Genomic DNA, 21,732 nt, shown 5'->3' with positions numbered 1-21,732 from the left:
TAACTGGGTCGATTCCTAGGTACTGTGGTGTAAGTAATGTACATAGGTACATATGTACTTCATTATGTACCTCCCTGTAAAGTCCCTCCGCGAAATATCGAATTTACCCAGAACAATGCATTATGCAAAGTAACTTGCAAACCACCTAATTTACTACGCATAATATAGATTCATATGCGATGTGATATTCGCGATGTTCATTTATTATGTACATAAGTAGCTTAACGCCGAACCGTAAAGGATCTATCTCTAAATTTCGACGATCTATACTCTAACGCATATAAGATCTTGTATGTCATTTGCAACCGAGCCAATATAAAAGACCTCCAAATGCTACGTTAATAACGAGATGCTGTCCCAAACTCCACGCCATGCTGTACAAATACTTTGGTGAGAATACGGTCCATATGAATAAATGCGTCCTCAAGGTCGTGCAGGCTATCATCACGAACACGAGAGCGACTGCCACAAACAACGTCAAAATCGCAGCGTGCTGTTGATACACACGACCACGGCCGGGCTTTGCTGACTCCCTGCTTCGAAGGAGCAGCAAGTTGGATGCCGAGGTCCACCATACCGGAGCAGCCCAGTTGCTGAGGAACGTTAAGACTCCTACGGCGAAGATATTAAATCCGCTGACGCCATTGTACGCGTTAGACAAGTCCACGCCGGATATCGCGTTGGAGCCTCCCATTGCGAAGAAGGAAGTAAATTGTAGTAGCAGCGATGATATCGTGATGTCTACGGCTTCTAGACGGAGCCCGCTCAGATACAGGTAAATGGCCCGAAATAGTAAGAAGAGGGGTATGTTAGTTACTCGAGACTGTGTCAACGCAAAAAGCGTATACAAGTGATGCATGGTTCGTATCGCTGCGTGGAAGTCAGCCGACATCGCTTCCCACTCATTTATAAAGAAAACTCACCATCCCCCTTAGATTGCTTAGTCCCCTGCACAAAAATACTGTACAAGGGACATATCGAAGTAAGTCCGAGACCGAGGAATACCGCCCGCGCTCGATTCACAAGAGTCGGACCGTCAAATAAGTCCACAAGCGTCTTCGCGAATCCAACAATTAGCTCGGGGGCGTCCTCGTTAGTAAAGGCGAGCTTGAAAGATATTGCTGAGGTCGCTAGTCCCACAACTATGGAACCTGAGATAGCAGTTGGGATCCTCCGAAGCCCGTCGAATAATTCCAAAGAGACCATCGCATACGTCGCGAGGGTAAGAGACCAGAGCAATTCCGGATTTGACGCTATAAAACTAGTCGCGATATCGGGCTCGCCGGCGAACTTTTGCCCAGTTTGGTTCCATCCCCGGGTCAACCGCATAGCGCCGAGCGCAACGAGGCCCATGACGAAAGACTTATACGTCGCTCTTGGACTCCTACTTCTATATTAGTCCGGTAATATCGAACAGCGACGGATGCTACTTACGACCTAATCGCGAGATAGAGCAGCCACGCAGAGGTAGCCCAATACCAAAAGTGTTGCTCTTCCTCGACGTAGCTACTAGCAAACATCATTATGCCGTACAGCGCCGTGACGAGGGTAAACGGTGCTAAGCTAGAAGCTGTTACGGAAGATGAAGTAATTACGGCGTATACCGCAGCCAAAGAGGCCGCTGCCGCTGTCGCTTCGCCGTATATGAGCATCGGCATATCGTAGTTGCTCGCCATACCGCTCATTAAAGTCTGCGCCCTTGATAACCACTGAGGGTTGTTAATACGTCATACCTGGTTGCGAAAACATTAACGGGTTAAGTCTCGCACCTTTGACACATCCATTATCTGGTCCTCGCCTAGATTTCCCTCGACCGAGACAGTCTCGACTTTTTTGCTAATCTGCTGCCACTCGCAGGCCAATTGTTCGGCCCCGGAGCCAGGGCGGACACAATCAAGGTTGGGGTTCCTACCAACCGATGACGAACCACCGAAGCTTGCGGTGACAATATCGAGAATCTGCCTCGCGTTACGCACAAGAATTTGGAGCTTGTCTCGTCCTTGAACTAGTTAGCACGGCGCCTACCAATTACGAAGAGGGCTACTTGCTCTCTGGCCAAAAAGGCAGAAAGTCTACCATGAAGGAGCCAAGATTATTTTTAGGGATCGGAAAATCGAGCAAAGCGGCAAGGGTAGGGGCTAGATCGGACTGCTCTACGACGTTGTAATATTGGAAATCCTCGACAAAATTTGCTGGCACTTTGACGGGTTTTGCGATGGACTTCAGCTTAGGTGATACAAACACGAGGGCAGCTGAAGTTTCTCCAGGAGAAGAGGCTCCGTGGTTACCAGCATCATTCATGCCGTGGTCGCCACAGAAAACAAGAAGGGTCGAATGGAGATGCGGTTGCGTCTCCATCGCCTCGTATATCTGGCGAATGATTCCGTCCATCTCTTGCTGCTTCGGAATCATATTTGGGCCTCGAGGGCCTGTTTTGTGGCCGATGTGGTCGAGGCCGAGATAATGGAGAACCATCGTATTCCAATCATCTCTGCGCAACTCGTCAGGGACGTGTCTCGTCACGTTGTTGTCGACTTCCGTAAAATCGGAGACGAAGAAGCTCGAAGTGCCGTCCGCTCGGTCGAACACGCCGGGGAATAATTTCAGCCACGTATCATCACCATACATAACTAGCTTCCCCGATTTTTTCGCCTTCATCTGAGCGAGCCAGGTGTCCTGGACGGCGAGCGTCGAAGACGTGTCGGCTTCGTCGAAACTCAAGATCGCATCGAGGAAGGAAGGTGTAGAACCGGTAGTAATCGCTTTTATTCGAGGCATCGTGATAGTCGGCGACGTAGCGTGAGCGGTGTAGGGAATAGCAACTCCATCTCGAATAAGCCTGGAAGTTTGCGTCAGCGATGCAGGTCCGCGAATTACGCCTCGATTCCTCTAACCCTTGGGTGAACTCGAAGCCGGAGCCATTTAGATATACAAAGTCGCTGCGCTGGTTAGTTAGACAAGCGCACGTCGGCGGATGATAGTTGCGCCAAGTAGACGAACCTGCGCAAAGCATCGACGACCATGAATATTAGACGATCGAACGGCGCTTCGGGCGGCGAGCCATAATCGAGGGATTGGTATTCGGCTAGACCAGGCAAGAATGGTTTATAGGGAAAGAAACCAACGGCGAAGAGGAGGATTGCGACAGGTATTAGAAGATTAGCTGCGACGAGAGATACAGTCGAGACCGGGAAGACATTATGGCGGTACATGACCAATTGTAGCGCATAGATCAGCTTTTCCGGTCGGTTATAGCTGTATTTAGAATTGCAAGAGGTCAATTTCACCTATGCTCCATCGTCTATCACGAAGTGAGGGTTCGATTAGAATAGCAACAGGTAGAACAGATTGGTTTCGCGATGTTGAAAGCTAAAATTACAGAGCTGATGCATTGATCCACTCATAACGTTGCACCAGGTAATGTACCTCCCCTGCGCAAGCTTGAAGGGACAGGTGTATCTTCTTGCCCTATAATAATAAGGTTAGGTAGGTACTGTGGGGCACTATGTATTTACCGAAGTGTTCTTTGCAGCGATGATGTACCAGTATACCAGCCCAAGTACCGCAGGGATCCACACACCCCACATCCCGATCAGATGTTCGTGCATATGTCGAGATCCACTCTCTCGTCAATTCCATCCCACTTCTGAAGCTTTCCAAGACAAGTTCAACATTGCCACAAGCTCAAACGAGTTATTCTCTTCAATATAATCGTACTGATCACAACCCGCCGAAAACTCCATTTCTATCCTAATGTCTTAAGCAATTCAAGAGCCAAGTGTTATCATGACCATCAACGATCCGCCTGATAACATTTTTATCCGTTTCAAGAATCACATCGACGACAAGATCTACCGAGGTTTTCAGACCATTCTCACATTGCCGGTACATATGGGGAACCGCGAGCGAGAAATGGATAACAGTCCAACCAACAACTACGGTATTGTTCCCAAGCAATGGGAGCCCGTGGGTCCCCCATCAGATTCGAGCACACCAAGTCCGGACGATACGAGAGGCGCCGAAGTAAAAGACGTCTACCATTGGGCTATCTCATCTCCGTATTCTCCTCTAAATCTCCAATACTTACGGCAACCTCGTCCCGCCGATGCGCCTCGGGATTATCCAGATTGCTTCACCTTCCGGGACGCATTTGAGGATCTCTTAGCAGCGAATTCTGGAAAACCTCTATCTGACCTGCGCAGACTTGTATTCTCCAAACACTTTGAGCATGTCCGGTACTTTCCCTGGGGGATGTCCGTCGAAAACTGGGTTGCCGGCGTTGGACTTCGCGGCCTTTGGGGCGCTTACTTCCGCCTCTCCCCATCGGCTAAGCGTGATTTGTCCTACGGTATAATCTCTCCTTGGAGGAGTCTACAGATAGGAGAAACGACGTTTCATCAATCGCCCGTATCGGTGTGGCCTAGCATGATCTTCCCGCCTTGGGAGCATCGCCAGCCGTGGCGATACGGCGATCCGATCGGATCTGAAGAAAAGCCAGCCGAGCGCGGAGTCGAAACCGCGCACCCCCAGGAAGCGGACACAGAATATGATTTATACGAAGCTGCGCGTTCCGGGCCTGCTACGGATAATAAGGTAGTAGAGACAAATACTTCTCAAGGACTAAGTAATCAAACGAGATCGAGCCGGGCTACTGATTCCCAGGATTCTAATGACGGGACCGTAACCCGTACGACTGAAACACCAGATGGCGGTAAGATCGTAGAGACCATCGAACAGCACGCCTCAAAATTCGGGAAAAGAGTCAATACTGTCACGAAACGATTTGATTCTGCTGGCGAGCTGGTCTCTACAAACCGGACAAGCAGCTGGTCATGGTCTTATCAGTCCCCAGACCCGTCTTCAAGATCCTTTGATGATGACGAGCCAGATTCAGATGATGAGGATGCAGATTGGCCCGACGACAAGGAGGGAAGGTCTACTAGAGAGGATCACAAGTCTAAAGGTTGGTTTTGGAAATAGCTTCAACTTTGAACGTGTCCCACTTTATAATGAGATGCAGTGAGCATCACCTCTCCCTTCCAAGCATACACCCTCATATAGGTATATATACCCACGCAACTCGTTTAAGAACGCCCGTGGTACGTACATAATAGCAAAAATAAATTACTATCGAAAAGTACGCGCTGGAAGTTTCTTATTATCGGTTAAATCATGCTTTTATTCCGTCATCTAATTATAGCTCAAGTTTCTAGACGTAGCTAATAGCTATATGGCACACTCAACGACGTGCCTGGGCCTTCTTCTTCCTCGTCATCCGTTTCCTCGCGATAATCTTCTGTTGTAAAGCATCCTTCTCCGAGACTTCCTCGCCCGCCTTGGCGCCAGAATTATCACCTGCTGCTTCACCCCTCTTCTGCCCCCTCCATTTCCCATTGGACACAGAAAAGTCCTTGCCTCTTGGTGGATGCCTCGATCCGTTCGCATTCGCACTTCTATCTTGGCCTTGACCGTCAGGGCGCTGATTACTTCGGAATGCCCGTTGCCTTTCTTGGTTGTCCTTCCTCCTTGCTACAACCTGAGCGTTCTCGATAGCAAACTCGACGATCAACCGCTGCGTTTTCCCAGCCGGGGTCTTCAATGCGTGCCCGTTCAGCCACCGTAAGCCCATGAGCGCCCATCGATGCGAGGAGTATTCGATGAAGCCGTAGCCTCGACTTTTACTGGCGCCGTCCACTTCGGGCACCTTGGATCCTTCCTTGTTCTCGAATACTATCTTCGCCTGCTTGACTATACCCTTGCCCTTCTCTTTCCGCCGGCGTTCGGCCTCCTTGTCTTCCTCTCCGCCCCGGGCATTCTCCTCCTTGGAAAGCGGCTCTCTTCGACCTTCCTTGACATCCTTAGCGAAGCCAACAACAGCTTCGCGAGCTAGAGCCTTAAGCTTCTTCGAATCCAAATCGCGGGGGATATTGCGAATCGCTAAACGAGTAAGACTTAGATGCAGGCTCGGGTTGCTTTCGATGAGCTTTTTCCGTTGGGCAGCGCTATCTTCGCGAATCTTGATCTCCGTAGGAGCGAGCGCCGCGTATAGAGGCGAGTCCGTCATGAGAGCACCTTCTGACAACAAGTATAGTCGGCGCTTATCCTTTTCCTTGCCAAGCCGAGCGGCAATACCCTTCTCTGCGAGATTGCTCGCTTCGTCTTTGCTTACAGCCTGCGACACTTGAAGAATGCGACCGTCCATAGTGTACTTACCCTGCTCGTCCGCTAGTTCGTTTTGCAGGATGGACTTTTTATTCGGTATCGCAGATTGCTGAGCGCGTGGTGCGCCCTTGAGACACGCCTTCGAATCATCTTCGCTGACGAAACAGACGAAACCTGTGCCGGCCGGCCGATCGGTCGCTCGATCGACTACGATACGGGCGTACCTGACGCGTCCAAATTGCTCGAAGTGAGATTTTAGTTCCGCATCTGTAGCTGTAAAGGGTAGATTGCGAATAAAAACAGTCGACTTATTATCCGTCATAAAGGGTTTCTTAGGGATAGGTTTGCTTCCTAATGCAGCACCACCTTCATCATCAGCGTCTTCAGATTTGTCATCGTCTGGGTTGGCATCGCTGTCTTCATCCTCCAGATTTTCCATGTGGTTTTTCATGAAATTCTTTATATCCTCATCCTCTTCGTCGTCTTCGTCTTCGTCTTCTTTCTCGCTTTGGTCTTCGCCTGGCTTAGCGTCATCATCTTCCAATGCTCCATCCTGGTCCGCAGGCTTAGTATTTTTACTCGTAGTGCTATCTTTATCTGGCTGTTGCTTCTGCTGCTCCCACGTCTGCTTATCGACAGCCCAGTCGACAGCTAGAGTTCTGCCGTCGATGGTCTTCCCATTAACTGCTTCTATAGCCTTTTCCGCATTCTTCCGACCACGCATGGTGACGAAACCGAACCCCGAGAGTTTCCCTTTGGCATTCGGAAGGTCGGCATATTTTACTTTTCCAAATCCCTGGAATAATGCTGCGAGCTGATCTGACTTCTTGATGCTCCAGGGCAAATTTCGTACGATCAACTTGGGCGCTTTGCGAGCCTCGGCCAGGGTCGCTTGCCTCTCGGCCTTCTTAGCAGCGGCATCTACCGACTCGGTACCTGGTTGGCGATGTCTGGGTTCTGCAATTTCTAAAACTAGCGGACGGCCGTCGAGCTTCTGTTTGTCGAGCTTTTCTTTAGCCTCTTTAGCATCGTCGGCGTCGGTGAAAGTAACGAAGCCATAACCGCGAGAAGCCTTGGTCTGAGGGTCAAGAATGACAGTCGCATGCTTTACGGGGAAATGTTGAGAGAAGAATTCGGTCAAGGTCTCGGCGGTGGCTGTAGGCGGAAGCGATCGCACAAAGAGAGATCTGCTCTGCTCAACTCGAGCTTTCTTGGTAGGCGGCTCGATAGTGGAATCGACATCTTTTGAAGGCGCATTTGAGTTTGACTCTGTTCCAGAAGCTCTGGATCTTTTGAGATCACTGTTACCACCCATTTTCACTTGCACATACGACTTCAGCCGTAATTGACACGGATGAGATAACGATTGCGTAGATGAACGTAGCTTGGAGGGAATAAAAATTATAGCATGGGAAGGAAAAAAGTCCGATAAAATTATCGATAAGGATAGTTAGTATTAGCGTAGTGGTGGAAGTACAACCTCTAGAAGTACCTAAATGCACGCTAAATGAGTTCGGTACTTTAGGTGATTACGGAGCTTATCAAATGCGTTAGCGTTAGACCGTGTAATACGGCGCGGGGTAATAAACGGAAATTCTTGATAGTTGTCCTAGCAGCCGTTTCGGTTTATTGATTTACTTCCCAAATTTTAAAAAGTCGCGCCAACACAAAAAACATTACCTTACCATGTATCAGTGCGTTTGTAGCGGGGGATACCAGGGATATCGCGATACCCTTTGCGCGTCGACTTTTACGCTTATTATTTTGCTCCAAGTGGCCAAGTAGATTCGCCATATTTTCAATTCCTGTAGATACTTCGCCCATCCACGTTTTTCAAAATCGAAATCAAATCTACCATATCCTTGGCGCATATTTCTCACTGCCCGCGGCTTAGGTTCCGAGGGGTCAACACAAACAACTAGACTAATATACGTAACGGAACTACCTATTCAGCATGCCAGCTCGAGGGTCCGCTAGGTCCACGCGGACCGCTGGCGCCGTATCTAGCAAGGCCTCCCGAAGAGTATCATCGTCGAGTATCGATCTTCCCGAAGAAACGCCCGACAGCCAGTTGCGAACCCAAATATGTGCAATATTCCGCGACGCGCAGAAGACGACCGCCACCCATAGAAAATTAGTTATCAATCTCCGCAAGATCCACGAGGCTTGCTGTTACGAGCCCACGCGCCCGGACAAGACTTCTGCAACCGAATTCGACGAGACCGACTTCAATACCGAGTTTACGCGATGCGTACTCAGGGTTATGCCCGTAAAAAAGAGCGAAGGCGCTGGCGAGAAGATCATCCGCTTTATCGGTATATTCCTACGCCACGCTAACGACAAGGACAACGAGCTGCTAGGGGAGGAAGATGTCGATGCTAGCACCATGCCTGAAACCCCGAGTACTCGGCTCACTACTCAAGTCATGGAGATCATCCTGCCCTTGCTTACCTCCAAGGATAAATTCGTCAGGTATAGGTCAACCCAGCTGATCTCTCACGTTATCAACTCCTTAGACGCCATCGACGACGACTTGTTCCAGAAGTTGCGCCACAGCCTCCTCAAGAGAATTCGAGACAAGGAGGCTATGGTCCGCTCGCAAGCCGTACTTGGCCTTGGCAGGTTGGCTGGAAATCAGGTCGAGGGTATGGCCAACTCGGACGACAGCGGTGACGACGCCGAAACTGGTCTACTGGAGAAGCTCCTCGAAGTTCTGCAGAATGATCCTAGCGCCGAGGTGAGGCGCTCGCTTCTCGTCAACCTACCTATCCTACCAAACACTCTCCCGTATCTCTTAGAAAGAGCAAGAGACCAGGATCCTGCTACTCGTCGCGCAGTCTACTCTAGGTTGCTGCCAGCGCTCGGCGACTTTCGGTATCTCTCCCTCTCGATGCGAGAGAAGCTGCTCCGCTGGGGGTTGCGGGATAGAGACGAGAATGTTCGAAAAGCTGCCGCAAGATTGTTCCGCGAACGCTGGATTGAGGATTGCGCAGGTAGCAATCAGCCCGAAGACGGCGAACAACCAGCTACGACGGCTCCTCCAACGATAGACGGACTTCACGAGTTACTCGAGCGTATAGATATCGTCAATTCTGGCGTCGAAAATGGCGTCGCGTTAGAGGCCATGAGAGGCTTCTGGGAAGGAAGACCAGATTATCGAGATGCTATGGAATTCGACGAAAATTTCTGGGAAACGCTCAGCGCCGAATCCATATTTATAGTACGGACTTTTAACGACTTTTGCCGAACAGAAGGAAATGGAAAATATGAATTCCTACTCGAGGAGAAATTACCCGAGGTTACCAAGTTAGCCTTCTACCTTGAACGCTATTTAAAGGTCCTCATCGAAGCTATAAAGAGAGTCAAGAACCAGGATAACGGAGAGGAGGAGGAGGAAGATACGGGCGAGCAGGAGTTCATCGTGGAGCAATTGCTACATATCGTTCTCACCCTCGACTACTCGGACGAGGTTGGCCGACGCAAGATGTTCGCCCTGCTACGGCAAACCCTATCCATACCGGAACTGCCCGACGAGATTACCAAGCTGACCATCGAGGTGCTCCGAGACATATGTGCACCTGATACAGCTGGCGAGAAGGAGTTCTGCAGCGTCGTACTCGAAGCTGTCGCGGATGTTCACGATACTATCGTCGACGAATCCGAGGTCGGAGATGGCGAGGAGAGTTTCCACTCGGCTAGGTCCGAAGTTAGCGGCGACAGTACTCCTACCAAGAAAGGGAAGCACAGAGCAGATGCCGGTCTAAACGACGAGGAAGTACGAGAGAAGGAGATCAAGGAGATCATGATCAACATGAAATGCTTGCACATCGTTCAGTGCATGCTCTCAAACGTCGAAGGAAGCTTGCCGCAGAACGACCACCTCGTGTCGATGCTGAACAATCTAGTCGTCCCTGCCGTTCGAAGTCGCGAAGCGCCTGTCCGAGAACGCGGATTCGTCTGCTTGGGGCTCTGCTCACTCCTTGATCGATCACTTGCCGAAGAGAACCTAGACCTTTTCGTGCGTTTCTTCACCAAAGGCCACTCGGCACTTCAGATTACCGCGCTACAAATCCTGACCGATATTCTGAACGTCCACGGAGCGCAGCTCCTCACGGCAAACCCGACATTATTGAAAGTGTACGTTAAGGCTCTCCGATCTGGCTCTAAAAACCCAGAGGTCCAGGGCGCAGCCACCCTCGCAGTCTCGAAGCTATTACTCGGCCGCGTAGTCACAGATCACGATACGTCAGCAGAGCTCCTCAAGACGTTAATAGTAGCTTATTTTGATCCTTCGACCGCAGGGAATCAGAGCGTCAGGCAAGCCCTCAACTATTTCCTACCTGTATTTTGTTATTCGAGAGCCGAGAACCAGGAGCTTATGGGAGCTGTGGCTCTCGACGCGCTGCACGCTCTATACAACGTCAGGGAGGGCCTCGATGACGATGACATCGATGTCGATGACGAAATGGCTAGCTTGAATACTATCGGCGCTTGCCTGGTCGACTGGACGGACCCTCGAAAGTGCTACACCCCTGGTGTTCCTATGGATGCCGACAAGAAGAATGTGAACGGAGACATCCACCTGGACTTGGCAAGGGACATCCTCGAGAAGCTAAATAGTAATTTGAGCAGTAAGTTTCCGTTGCCGTTTGGTGCCGCCGTTCATACTAACAATAATACAGAGGAAGAGAAGAAGGTCATCGCATCGCTGCTAGGAAAGCTATATATCTCCCCAGCCTCCTCGGAGGATAAGATTCGTGCCTTGTACGAAGATATTTCGACAGCAGTCGAAGAGAACCTCGTATCAGATGCCACGAGCAAGAACTCTCTCTATAAGATCCACGTGAGCTTAGGAAAGATCGTGAACCAACTCAACGACCAAGACAAGATGTCGAGGCGAAGCGCTAGTAGGAGCGTATCTCTTGCTCCCGATGAGAAGACCATCGCGGAAGATGCAACTGTCATGCGGGTGTCTAAGATTAAGGAGGAAGACGAAGAAGAAGACGAAAAGGGCGATATAGAAGAAGAGGAAGCTGATGTCTCTGGCACGGCTGGTCGGAGCGAAGCTGATTCTCTCGTGGAAGACCTCTTGACGGACGGAGAGACATGACGGTTATGACTTGGATACGTACCCAGGTGTTATGTCTCAGCTTAACGTGTAAATGAATGAATGCCACGTTTGAATTGAAATACCCTCCCGATCCATCGTATTACACATCGTCTCAACCCTATCATTGCCGATCGAACTGATGGGTGGCCTTGCTAGATTGCTATATGGACTTACTCACTGGGACCATACTCGCCATTTGACTAATTAGGGATGAACGCACATAGAACGGCATATTTCTGCCTCGGGGTTGGGTTCACAGTAACTAGTTTAAAAGACATGTAGAACATTGGGGTTACATGAGAGATCCAAAGATCGTAACTATTAGTCTAAGTCATAAGATGACTAGAAAGCTGCAAGGTATCGCTTATTCTAACTTTTCTACAGGGCGAGCATGAGAAAACTACATTCAAGGGATGATCACGCCCCTAATTTTGAATAATAGATAGCTTAGATGTGAAAACCCCAACCTTGGCGAGAGGGTCGGTATGGCTAAAATAGAAGCTGAATCGAAGCAAACTCGCAGTGGTAAGGGATCGGCAATATGTAAAGATGAGCTAGCCTCTTTAAGAAACAGAGATCCTACTCGTAAAATCGATATATTTGAAGTCGTCTCAATAGGTCTCACATGTAGAATAGGCGGTCTGGATATAAAATACATATCGCCTCTTATTCGGCCTACGAATATGCTTTGGTTAGATTACCTCGGACATTTATCTAAGGTTGGTCCTAACAAGAGCAGAAGTTATTTTTCATGACGTCACGAAAGGTCTACTATGTCGAGCGAAATATCGTAACAACACACCAGCCGTAGATTTTGGTACATAAAACTACGACAGCCGTTGATTAGCAACCCAGCAGGTAACGCCTGCGGTTCTGTTGTATATAAGAACTATTCGTCGAATTCATACCGCGCCAGTATATCCAACCGTAGCGATGCCGCCATATATCAGGAGCCCCGAAAGTCCGATGCCCACCGTCCAACGGACCTTTACGGTCCCGCTTCCAATCCCCAGGCCGTCCGCCATTATCGGATCTTATACATTCTCACGCAATACCAGGCCTGTCTTCGGGTATCATGAGCCTACCGGCCGCCCACCATTATGCGACGACTGTCACTTAGATTGAGAAGGAACGTGTCTCACGAGTAGAAGTTGGCAACCTGCTCGAGCAGAGCCAAATCGACACCCCGTCGGGAAGATTGAGACGAGTCTGACGTCGTGATGGTGATATTTCCGATATCACACCAGTTGTTAACGGGCTATGGAGATGTTAGCAAGGCTGCTAGACGAGAGGGGAATAAGAGGTGGACTAACCAGACAGCTGAGATACTTGCACCAACTGCAGTTATTTTGGTTGGAGTAGAAGTTCTCGAGCAGCACGATGAAGACGACAACAATAAGTATAAGAAATCCAGCGCGAACGAGCCACCACACCCACCAGAGGGGCTTCCGACCCTTGAAGAAGCCTACAGGGTTTCTGTAGAACGAAGGGAAGGCGACGCTGGTGATGCCGGTGCCGCCTACGGTAGAATACGAAGGCCCTCCAAAGTGGTCCTCGCCGATCTTACGGCGGAGGGCATTGGGCGAATGGAGAACGCTGACTCCCAGACATACACCGACGATGAACCCGCCGATATGAGAGAAGTTGTCCAGACCGGGGAGCAAGCCGAGGGCGAACGATATAAGAATCTCGATGATGATAAATATTAGCTCCCTGCCGGGGTTACGCCTCTCACCCCACGAGTATAGCAGATCGAGCAAGGTCAGAGCGATAACTCCGAACAAAGATCCCGATGCTCCGGTAGACGAGATTCCCGGAGCGGCATAGTTGCCTCCCATGACGAAGCCGAAGATGCCAGCGCTCATATAAACGAGGAAAAATCGGGTGGATCCGATGGCCCTTTCGATCTCCTTTCCCATGGTAAGCTGCATCAGTAGATTAAAGCCGATGTGGATTATACCCGCATGCATAAAGATGGGGGTTATGAAGCGGAACCACTGGTTGGGTGCCGGGTCCTGATTCAAGCCGTTGACCGGGTCCCACTCGGGATTGGGGACTCCGTCAAACCCGCAGAGCTCCGAAAGAGAGCACTTATTCGAGTCGTTGTTAGGGTCGTTCGAGGTGGTGTTCGGGCAAGGCCATCCATACCCCGGCGGGCTATAATTTTGTACGCCGTTGACGTTCTTCATACACGGGACAAACCTCGAACCCATGTTGATAAGAACCTGCTGCGAAGGACCTATCATGGGGTTAAAGGAAGGCTGAGTTTGAATCGGGCTGCCCGTGAGCTGAGCGGACTTGACGAGCTCGGCGATGAACACGGCGATCTGAATGATGGAGAATAGATAAACCATGATGGGTATTCTCCTCTTTTCCGACCCGAGCATGCCTAATTCACCGAACCGGATGCGACCACGCTTGGGTAGGCCTCGATGACCGCCCCCCTCTTGATCCGGGGCGTCGTAGACATGGTCGGTCGAATCGGCGGCATAACCTGGCGACTTGTTGCTCTGATTGCGCATGGGGATATCGTCGGTTCCTACGGGTGACACATCACCTGGTCCGGAGCCGTGATATCTTGTGTCGTAAGCGAAGGTCTGCTGGCTGTTGCTTAACGAATCGGGGTTCTGGTGGGATTGCGAGTTAGTCGGGTAGACATGATCATCAAAGACGGTCTCGAAGGGAGATACGGTGGAAGCACCCGGACGTTCTTGATTATGCGCATGCGAGGTGTAGGAAGGCGGGGTTGTAGATGCTAAGGACGGCTCGTATTGATTATAATGCCGTGATGAATCGTTGTAGTAGTCGTTGGCCGCCATGGTCGCTCTTCTATGGGGGATGTTTGGTTTGCAAAATAGAAAAGACGTGGCCAGCACTAATTTTGCACGTTTTTGTTTTTGTTTTTGTTTTGCTTCCCAGTTCTAGGCCCGTTCGAGACCCGAAAACACCAGGCTGCGTGGGGAGGCAGGTTGAAATAAGATGTCTCGAGGTGAGCCGGCGTAAAATCGGATGGACGGCTCGGCGGTCGCTAGTCGCTCGAACGAGTGTGGGAGGAATAGCAACCAATTAGCGTAATGAACGTTGTTTAATATGGATTTCCGCCGTGGTCGATTTGATGATGATGTCTCTCTGTTAAAAGAGAGAAACGAAAACAAGAATAAAACGAAACGGGAAAGAAACTGTGTTGCTTCTTTTCTGGAGATTTGTTTTTGAATTATTATGTAATGAGGCAGGACACACAGCCAGATCCAGCGGTTGTCGTCACACAGCAGACAATTGTATAGCATGCAATGTACTGATACACGATAAAGTAGGAAATGAGTGGTGCATCGCGCGGGGTTACTGAAATATACGTGTACAGTACTTAATTCTCTACTAAGATTGCGTGTCACCGGGTGCTTAGCGTAGTGGCTACAGCCTACTAACAAGAGGCTGTGCTAAAGTTCAGCGGACTAAGGTACCCGTCCAGGCACCCTTCAAGGGTCTTTACCGTTCTAATTATGGAACCCACAATGCCACGCAGCTTACGTACGCCTTCATCGATGATTTGTTCATCTGAATGGCCGAATGAATACGGCTGAATGATAATGTATGGGCTAACAGTCATTGTCAAGCCACACATCGCATTGGCATTCCTAACTTCTGAGCCTCTACGGAGCCTCTGCAGAACGTAGTATTCCTATACACGTTTAGGCAATAATTGCGAAGCTCCGAGTAGTTAGTGTATATCCATGTCCGGTTCAAGTCACCCTACGACGTTCTTACGTTCCCTGAATTAGCTCTATAGGATTCCATATCAACTCACAGTAGAATTTAGAGAATGCCGATCAAATAGCTCTGAATACGGAGAGAAACGTTATTAGCTCTGTCATTGCTTAAAGTGTCCCCAACTATATTACATACCATAATGCTTCCCGATAACTCCTATATCTACCTAGCCCGAGACTAACCGGCAGATTCCTCACGAGTAAGGTGCTCAACGAAAACCCGTGCTGGGGCGTGGTAACGTCCCCTGTTAACTAATATCGGTAGCGTGTAGAATAGTCTTTTGGACTGACGACTAGACCTCGACCTTTCTTGGCGCCTTTATAAACCGTCTCGATGATATCAATTAGCTCTTGCTTGTCTTCGAGGACGAAGTTGAGCTTATTGTTATTTCCCGTGCCGTAATCGCATAGCATGTGCTTGTTTCGGTAGAAAAACATGATAGTGCAAGGGTCATATAGTTCTGTACGTGTTTGACTCATCAGAAGCTGACCTTGAAAAATAGTTCAGAGAAGGGACAATACGCTTACCATACATCTGGTTGAAGTCGGGTACTTGGTCGATGTCGCAGACGTAGATGACGCAAAAGTTCTTTACCCTATCTGCGATACGGTATAGGACCTCGTCTTGTCGCATGCATTCGGGGTCATGATCGCGGCCGAAACGAATTGCTATAGAAATAACTGATATTAGTACTTTTCTCTATTAACTAATCATAGGATCTCTTGAACGTTTGCTTCGCTTACCGACAACGCGCTCGGTTTCCGAAAGGATGGCTTGGTCGACGTGCCAGCCGGTGTTCAAATGTGGTAGAACGATGGAACCCATGGTTTTTGGAATCGGCTAAGTCGAGAAATGCTAGTGATGATGAACGGTTGGTGTTTTTGTTTTCAGAATTTAACACCCAGAGTTGAAGTTGAATAATGACATCAAGCCGCGGCTGCGCGGACCTTCTAGTAAGCACGCTGGAAATCTTATGTGGTGGGGCAGCCAGTACATTATGTATAATCCGGGGGATTTACGGCTAATCACATGAGCAGCCAGTGACGTATTTTAGTACTCAATTGTAATATTGGTAAACTTAATTGAATCAACTCAATACTTTAATCACACGCAGACGAAGCTGTTGATTCGCAAGTCACAGATAAAAGTGTTTTGCTAGTTGTTTCTACGACCACCCAAGATATCATACACGGAGCGAACCGCAGATCGGAGAATATCTCATTAGCGGGTCAGTTTCCCACCTGCTAATGCGACAAGCTCGGGGAAGATTGGCGTCCCGAGGCCAGTAACAGGATCCCATCCTTCAACTGCTGGGAACCCGTCGACACCGCATCCGACAGCACTGCCACTTACGATATCAGTCAACCCTTTGTATCCTTTCGAGTACAGCCACGGGTTCAAGAAGCCCAGAGGCCGCTTGCCCGACGAGATGAGCGCGTCATTTACCAACGAGATGATTCCACCCGTCAGAGGGCAGCTGGCGCTAGTGCCGCTAATAGTTCCCTCGGTGCCGTTCCAGAAATACGCAAAGTAAAGTCCCTGCGCAGAGATATCCGGGTAGCCACGGCCTTTCTTATTATATAGACCATCGTATAGGCCTTTCAGGTTCTTGACGTAGCTGGCAGCCTGCTTCGCCTGGTACGCAGGCACGTCGAAGTAGTTGCTAAACCCACCACCGCTGGTGTAGTTACCGTGCGCAACGCCGTCAGGACCGACAAACGCGGGGCGATACGCTACGACTTCGGGCTCGAAGTTCTTCGTAGCACCAACTGCTGTTACGTAGGGGCAGCTAGGTGGGAACTCGGGAAGAAACTTGGTCGTGTTCTTGCCGTCGTTGCTTACGCAACTGCCGTACGATCCGACACCGCTGTCGCCGCTAGAAAACAATAGCGAGGTGCCACGAGCGCCCACCTGAGCGAACTGCTGGCAGACACGTCGGGCGTACGACTCCGGAACAGTCTGCTCGTCATCGGCATACGAGGTCGCTATGTCAAGTCAGCAATCCATCCGAAGGGCTATGTAAAGTACGAGATGACATACTATAATCATATTAGCGTCTATCAACAACAGAGGGGCGTATATAAAGGCGATCTTGCACATACCTGATGACTTGCGGGAAAGACTTCTGATCTAGCAGGTAGTTCACCCACACGAGGTAGGGTTCGTTCGTGTTGTCGGGAGTAGAAACCGACGGGACGAAAGGCGGGCTGCCCCCCGTCGAGTAACTGATGATCGGAGCTACAACCAACACATATTAGCGGAAGAGTCCTCTGCAGAACAGCCTCTCTAAATACGTACTCTTCCAGCTTATGCCGGCGATGGCCTGGAGGTCCAGGTTAGCCTCCTTAGAAGTGGCCGACTCGATCTCCTCCGGTGTCAAAGCGTAGTCGCCAGGCCCGTTCGCGATCGTGATCTGCGGGAAATCCTTCGCGCTCGAGACCGCCTCCGGTCGGTACTTGGCGAGGAAGAGTTCTCCGTCCGACCGGATAGGATGCTCACCGAGGAAGTTATTGAACCCGATCTTGTTCTTGCCGCAAGCACGGGTTTTGTAACCCTTGGTCGAGTAAAGAGTCTGGAAGCACTCGGGCGTGACGGAGCTAACATTGCAAACCGCGCTTATGTTCTCATTGGTAGGTGGCGTATATTGGGGGTCAATGTACACCGGCGCTTCGATATGGTCAAACTTCTGCGCACGAGCACGGAAGAACGAATTGGTAGGCTGGATCGTATCGATCTTATCATGCAGATGAAGCGGAAGAGACCATTTGGGAGCCCGAGCGACTACACCCCCATCCTTGTGCTCATAAACGTGGTACTCCGTGTCGAGGAGACGCTCGATAGTTTTGACCGGCAAAGACACCGTGATCCAATCCTTAGCTGAGCTATATCCCGACGGAGTGACCCCGTTGTCCGCTAGCCACTCGTGGACGAGGTTGAGCGTCTCGTCAGTGGGCTTAACCAGCTCCTTCACCTCATCGGCGGAAAGATGCTGACCGTAGCGGGGGTGATCCGGGTCAGAAACTAAACAATGAGTCAGACTTGGGCTTTTCATCTCATCTAGGTAGCTTAAAAGAGTAGCTTAAAAAGACATCACATCTCATACCTTCGTAAAGATGCCTCTCGAGCTCCGGGAAATTGCTCTGCTTTACGCCGATTTGAAGGTCAATTACGTGATCAGCAGGCGCGCGACGAACCCGCTTCCAATCTCTCGGAACGTGGTGCGTATCTTTGACACGATACGGCGTTCGTGACCCCACGGGGTTCGCAAGGGAGGCCTGGGCAGCGAGAATCGCCGAAAAAGCAAGACCGATGCCGACCATTGTGCACGCTTCAACCTATCAACCTAGTAAGGGACGGGGACGAGCAAAGCAAGCGAGAGTAGGGCCGGAACAGCTAAGACCGGATCCTGGGAAGGACAAAGCTCCCAAGAGCGGCGCTCGTAACACTTTATATACATAGTAAGGTTGTTTACATTGTACAATGGCAGCACGCTATCTCGTACGCACATAATGCAAGCTGATAGAGAGCAAGGATAGATAGCCCAACGAACCACGGCCCTGGTCTACTTCGTAACCCGCATTCAAATATCCAATTGGAGCCCCCGCTTACCACAAACCGGAAATTACATTAATTGCGTTGTGAGATATTACGTAGGTGAGGTAGTATAGCTGATGCCGCCGGTCATTTCCTATAAGCAGTATTCACCTCTTTTTCAGAGTCACGCCATATCTCACCTTGACGCATCCGGAAGGTCGGCTACTTATCTGTACCCAGGTCCGCGGGTCTAGATCGTACCCCTGATCTAGTGAGATCCTGCCTTAGCTACCAATACGAGGTATCGACGAGAGTAAACAATGTGGCTAAACCAATTACGCGTGAAGACCGTAGATAAACTAGTCTTTTAAGAGGGAAAATTACTAACAGAATTACCTCTCCCTACCCAGGTGTCTATTCACGTGAGGGCTGCTAAGCCTTCTTTTATTGGCCGACGTCCTCATCATGAGAAGGTTAAAGCCCTTACATGATTGCTTATCTGATAATTGGATCCTCTAGATTATTAGAACGTAGATATCTTTGATCCTAGTGTTTGTCATGACGAAGTGTTATCTAGATATTTAGCGTACTCATAGAACATAACACATAGGCGTTCCCGGGGTCTCGGTAAGGCTGGGTAAGTCTTCGTTCAGAGATCTAGAGAAGTGGTTGATATATAGTGTAGCGTACGAAGCGGACGGTTGAGGAAACATGTTTTGAATGTAGTTTGAGAAGCATAATCAGCATCATCGAACGAGCGCATACCTAAGGTAAGAATAGCAAGACTATTGCTAGATGTCAGGCTATTACACACAAGACATTAGAAATTCCCGTGTAGATGGGTACTTAGGCTTTCGAAACCCGTCCTAATAGTATAGACATGTAAGCTGCTGCCTGTGCTATCTTAACGTGGTGTAGTGTGCCATACAAGCACCCAAGGGTTAAAGAGATAACAGTGAGACCGACTCAACTAACTCAATAGTTCATGAAACTACAGGATAATTATAGGAAGCTCTCGGTATAACCCATGTTTCAAAGGAACGTCACTTTAAAGTAGGAAGACCGAAACACGACGTCTTCGTATAAACTGCCCCTAGAGTCTCGCTACTAACGTGGAAGACTGCAAAGAGTAAATATGCCGCATTAAAACACCACCGATACGAAGGCTTTGCAATTTCACAGGCTATCTGCGTAGTATCTTCCATTTCTGACTATCCTAGTTAAAGAAAAAGTACAGGGTTAATATCAGAACCTCGCGCATCACGACGCAGCAGTCAATTTGACCGTGAGCATCCCTCGCGAAGGAACTGAAACCGTAACCGTACCGTCAGCAAGTGTCGACTCGACCGAGGCCACAGATCGGGTATTGTCCGTCACAAAAGCTTCGGCAGCTGCCGGGGTAAAGTCTTTGAACGAAACCTTGACGCTCTGCTGCGAGCCGCCCGAGTTAAGGAAAACCACAACCACCGAACCATCCGCGTTCTTAAATGCTGTGATACCGGTGCTAGAAACGCTACCGGAAGTGCTAACGCGGTATGCACCGGGGCGTACGAACCGCGACCACATCGCGAAGGCCCAGAGACGACCGGAAGGCGTGAGCGTTTTCCCGTCGCTCGCAACGAGGTAGGAAGACGCTTGGAACTGGTTCACTTCCACACCTTGCCAGTAGATGTAAGCAGACAGATTAGCGTTTGCGAGGCCGTTGTGAATCTTTTGCGCCCAAGTAAAGCCTTCGCATTGGCCACCGCCGCCGTACCACGTCGCACACCAGCGGGATTGGAGGTCAGCCGCCTCGGTTTGCCACGTCTTTAGCTTGGTAGAAATGACCGAGTTTGGGTCCCCCGTATACATATGACTGGTAATATATCCGAGATATTTCTCCATGCCCGCCGAGACGAGACCTTGCGTAATACTTCGCTGAGAGTTCCAGCCCACTGTATTGTACTGTTAGTAATCACCTGCAGATACCAAGAGCAAGAGGTATTTCTGAAGATATTCAGAAACTAGAGAGTCTGGTTAGGGCATCTACTTACTGGCGTCGCAACAAGTTATAGACACATTGCCGAGGCCATTAGCCTCGAGCGTATCGTGTAATATAGGGATAAACGATGCAGCTTCGTTAGCGCCGGATTGCATCGACGAGTAGCTCGTCCTGTAAAAGTTAATAAGGCACAGCATCGATCTTTACTCGGTTAACACTTACACATAGTCAGGCTCGTTTAAGAATCCGAGTTGCGTAATAGGTATACCGCGCTCGCTGTAGTACTTCACGTACTGGACCAAGAAGTCGGCATAGGGTTGACGCCAGTCTCCAGACGAGCACGAGTGGCCTGGGGTACCGCAGAGGTAGCCGCCGTTGTTTTCGTTATTGTTCGTCTAGGATAAAATTTAGCTTAAGAGTCCTCGGCAGAAAGATTTCCTCGAAGCTCAGAATAATTACCTTCATGAAGCCCGGCGCACTCCACGCATCAGCATAAATAGTCTTGACTCCATATTTCATGGCTTGCTGGCTGAACCAAACTTGTCCTCGGTCATCATCGTCGAAGCTATAGTTTGCAGCCGCGCTCGGGCCGCCTGGGCTTTTGGGGAGGATACTGTCGCTATTGGTCGTACCCGAGCCGATACGGTTGCGGATGATTGTAAGACCAGCACCGGTAGTTGTGTTGAACAAGTAATCGAGACCCTGCTTCTGAGGATCCCCAGATAACATGTCCCTAAACTCAGCCGCGCGGCCGAACGCCTGGGAAACACCAAAGCCATCTATCTGTTGCAGCGTAGACGCGGTATTAACAGTCAAGGCCGACTGGGCATAGGTTTGCCCTATGCTAGCGGCGAGCGCAGTTAGGGTGACGAGAGTGGCCATCCTACTTGGGAGTCTTGATATGAAGACTTCAAGTACTATAGGAAATGGTCTTGCTTAAACACAATAAAAATTAAGATCGACGGGGACTCACGATCAGGGGACCATCACAAACTTTATATAGCCGAGACGATGTCGTATAGTTACCTTATGAGGTTCCATCGAGAACAAACTCTTGTAAAGACCAAACAATACCCATAGGATATTCAGCAGGCCGCAGGGGTAACCTAATCAACAGGACGTCGTTCATTCGATCGCATCAGCGGGGGCGGAGTAGTGCCACGAGGACCGCTAATCT

The 21,732-nt window shown here is 49.7% G+C and overlaps 8 protein-coding genes across 8 annotated transcripts; 2 read left to right on the top strand and 6 right to left on the bottom strand.

Annotated features, from left to right (window-relative positions):
* Positions 1-165: 165 nt before the first annotated feature.
* Positions 166-3,408, bottom strand: F5Y00DRAFT_244355 (alkaline phosphatase-like protein). The gene is made up of 7 exons (XM_048008811.1): positions 3,001-3,408; positions 2,895-2,939; positions 2,049-2,839; positions 1,770-1,999; positions 1,435-1,709; positions 924-1,384; positions 166-870 (listed from the first exon to the last, which is right to left on the bottom strand). Exons 1-7 carry the CDS (start codon positions 3,210-3,212, stop codon positions 296-298), a joined length of 2,589 nt encoding a protein of 862 aa, XP_047862144.1. The 5' UTR covers positions 3,213-3,408; the 3' UTR covers positions 166-295.
* A 178-nt stretch (positions 3,409-3,586) lies between these two features.
* Positions 3,587-5,110, top strand: F5Y00DRAFT_147564 (uncharacterized protein). Its single transcript, XM_048004462.1, has one exon. It carries the CDS (start codon positions 3,787-3,789, stop codon positions 4,978-4,980), a length of 1,194 nt encoding a protein of 397 aa, XP_047862143.1. The 5' UTR covers positions 3,587-3,786; the 3' UTR covers positions 4,981-5,110.
* On the bottom strand, positions 5,042-7,804 carry F5Y00DRAFT_147568 (RNA-binding domain-containing protein). The gene is made up of 2 exons (XM_048004463.1): positions 5,233-7,804; positions 5,042-5,096 (listed from the first exon to the last, which is right to left on the bottom strand). The coding sequence occupies exon 1, from the start codon at positions 7,475-7,477 to the stop codon at positions 5,240-5,242; it is 2,238 nt and encodes a 745-aa protein (XP_047862142.1). The 5' UTR covers positions 7,478-7,804; the 3' UTR covers positions 5,042-5,096; positions 5,233-5,239.
* Positions 7,805-7,821: 17 nt separating this feature from the next.
* Positions 7,822-11,562, top strand: F5Y00DRAFT_147545 (condensin subunit Cnd3). The gene is made up of 2 exons (XM_048004461.1): positions 7,822-10,793; positions 10,845-11,562. Exons 1-2 carry the CDS (start codon positions 8,117-8,119, stop codon positions 11,270-11,272), a joined length of 3,105 nt encoding a protein of 1,034 aa, XP_047862141.1. The 5' UTR covers positions 7,822-8,116; the 3' UTR covers positions 11,273-11,562.
* Positions 11,563-12,403: 841 nt separating this feature from the next.
* Positions 12,404-14,392, bottom strand: F5Y00DRAFT_147420 (rhomboid-domain-containing protein). The gene is made up of 2 exons (XM_048004460.1): positions 12,586-14,392; positions 12,404-12,530 (listed from the first exon to the last, which is right to left on the bottom strand). The coding sequence occupies exons 1-2, from the start codon at positions 14,089-14,091 to the stop codon at positions 12,411-12,413; spliced, it is 1,626 nt and encodes a 541-aa protein (XP_047862140.1). The 5' UTR covers positions 14,092-14,392; the 3' UTR covers positions 12,404-12,410.
* Positions 14,393-15,099: 707 nt separating this feature from the next.
* F5Y00DRAFT_244337 (mitosis protein dim1) lies at positions 15,100-16,130 on the bottom strand. The gene is made up of 3 exons (XM_048008810.1): positions 15,784-16,130; positions 15,568-15,708; positions 15,100-15,500 (listed from the first exon to the last, which is right to left on the bottom strand). Exons 1-3 carry the CDS (start codon positions 15,863-15,865, stop codon positions 15,292-15,294), a joined length of 432 nt encoding a protein of 143 aa, XP_047862139.1. The 5' UTR covers positions 15,866-16,130; the 3' UTR covers positions 15,100-15,291.
* On the bottom strand, positions 16,131-18,915 carry F5Y00DRAFT_244334 (tripeptidyl-peptidase 1 precursor). The gene is made up of 4 exons (XM_048008809.1): positions 18,144-18,915; positions 17,339-18,061; positions 17,144-17,278; positions 16,131-17,025 (listed from the first exon to the last, which is right to left on the bottom strand). Exons 1-4 carry the CDS (start codon positions 18,358-18,360, stop codon positions 16,262-16,264), a joined length of 1,839 nt encoding a protein of 612 aa, XP_047862138.1. The 5' UTR covers positions 18,361-18,915; the 3' UTR covers positions 16,131-16,261.
* An 802-nt stretch (positions 18,916-19,717) lies between these two features.
* On the bottom strand, positions 19,718-21,649 carry F5Y00DRAFT_272186 (glycoside hydrolase family 30 protein). The gene is made up of 4 exons (XM_048012930.1): positions 21,015-21,649; positions 20,778-20,950; positions 20,608-20,726; positions 19,718-20,508 (listed from the first exon to the last, which is right to left on the bottom strand). Exons 1-4 carry the CDS (start codon positions 21,435-21,437, stop codon positions 19,835-19,837), a joined length of 1,389 nt encoding a protein of 462 aa, XP_047862137.1. The 5' UTR covers positions 21,438-21,649; the 3' UTR covers positions 19,718-19,834.
* Positions 21,650-21,732: the final 83 nt, after the last annotated feature.

The sequence above is a fragment of the Daldinia vernicosa genome (assembly GCF_022497035.1).
Source record: "Daldinia vernicosa strain CBS 139.73 unplaced genomic scaffold F5Y00scaffold_46, whole genome shotgun sequence".
NCBI classification, from domain to species: domain Eukaryota; kingdom Fungi; phylum Ascomycota; class Sordariomycetes; order Xylariales; family Hypoxylaceae; genus Daldinia; species Daldinia vernicosa.
This window is presented reverse-complemented; position numbering and strand designations above follow the sequence as displayed.

Bases quoted from the DNA above. Each gene is read 5' to 3' on its own strand.
- F5Y00DRAFT_147420 (XM_048004460.1), bottom strand. From the start codon at position 14,091: ATGGCGGCCAACGACTACTACAACGATTCATCACGGCATTATAATCAA. The intron at 12,531-12,585 runs GTTAGTCCACCT...ACATCTCCATAG, and splicing joins GCAAGTATCTCAGCTGTCTG to CCCGTTAACAACTGGTGTGA.
- F5Y00DRAFT_147545 (XM_048004461.1), top strand. From the start codon at position 8,117: ATGCCAGCTCGAGGGTCCGCTAGGTCCACGCGGACCGCTGGCGCCGTA. The intron at 10,794-10,844 runs GTAAGTTTCCGT...ACAATAATACAG, and splicing joins GCTAAATAGTAATTTGAGCA to AGGAAGAGAAGAAGGTCATC.
- F5Y00DRAFT_272186 (XM_048012930.1), bottom strand. From the start codon at position 21,437: ATGGCCACTCTCGTCACCCTAACTGCGCTCGCCGCTAGCATAGGGCAA. The intron at 20,951-21,014 runs GTAATTATTCTG...ATTTTATCCTAG, and splicing joins GTGCGCCGGGCTTCATGAAG to ACGAACAATAACGAAAACAA. The intron at 20,509-20,607 runs GTAAGTAGATGC...AGTACAATACAG, and splicing joins TATAACTTGTTGCGACGCCA to TGGGCTGGAACTCTCAGCGA.
- F5Y00DRAFT_244337 (XM_048008810.1), bottom strand. From the start codon at position 15,865: ATGGGTTCCATCGTTCTACCACATTTGAACACCGGCTGGCACGTCGAC. The intron at 15,709-15,783 runs GTAAGCGAAGCA...TTATTTCTATAG, and splicing joins GGAAACCGAGCGCGTTGTCG to CAATTCGTTTCGGCCGCGAT. The intron at 15,501-15,567 runs GTAAGCGTATTG...AAACACGTACAG, and splicing joins CGACTTCAACCAGATGTATG to AACTATATGACCCTTGCACT.
- F5Y00DRAFT_244334 (XM_048008809.1), bottom strand. From the start codon at position 18,360: ATGGTCGGCATCGGTCTTGCTTTTTCGGCGATTCTCGCTGCCCAGGCC. The intron at 17,279-17,338 runs GTACGTATTTAG...TGTTGGTTGTAG, and splicing joins CGCCGGCATAAGCTGGAAGA to CTCCGATCATCAGTTACTCG. The intron at 17,026-17,143 runs GGTATGTGCAAG...GACTTGACATAG, and splicing joins GTCTTTCCCGCAAGTCATCA to CGACCTCGTATGCCGATGAC.
- F5Y00DRAFT_147564 (XM_048004462.1), top strand. From the start codon at position 3,787: ATGACCATCAACGATCCGCCTGATAACATTTTTATCCGTTTCAAGAAT.
- F5Y00DRAFT_244355 (XM_048008811.1), bottom strand. From the start codon at position 3,212: ATGTACCGCCATAATGTCTTCCCGGTCTCGACTGTATCTCTCGTCGCA. The intron at 2,000-2,048 runs GCAAGTAGCCCT...AACTAGTTCAAG, and splicing joins TCTGCCTTTTTGGCCAGAGA to GACGAGACAAGCTCCAAATT. The intron at 871-923 runs GTGAGTTTTCTT...ACTTCCACGCAG, and splicing joins TAAGCAATCTAAGGGGGATG to CGATACGAACCATGCATCAC.
- F5Y00DRAFT_147568 (XM_048004463.1), bottom strand. From the start codon at position 7,477: ATGGGTGGTAACAGTGATCTCAAAAGATCCAGAGCTTCTGGAACAGAG.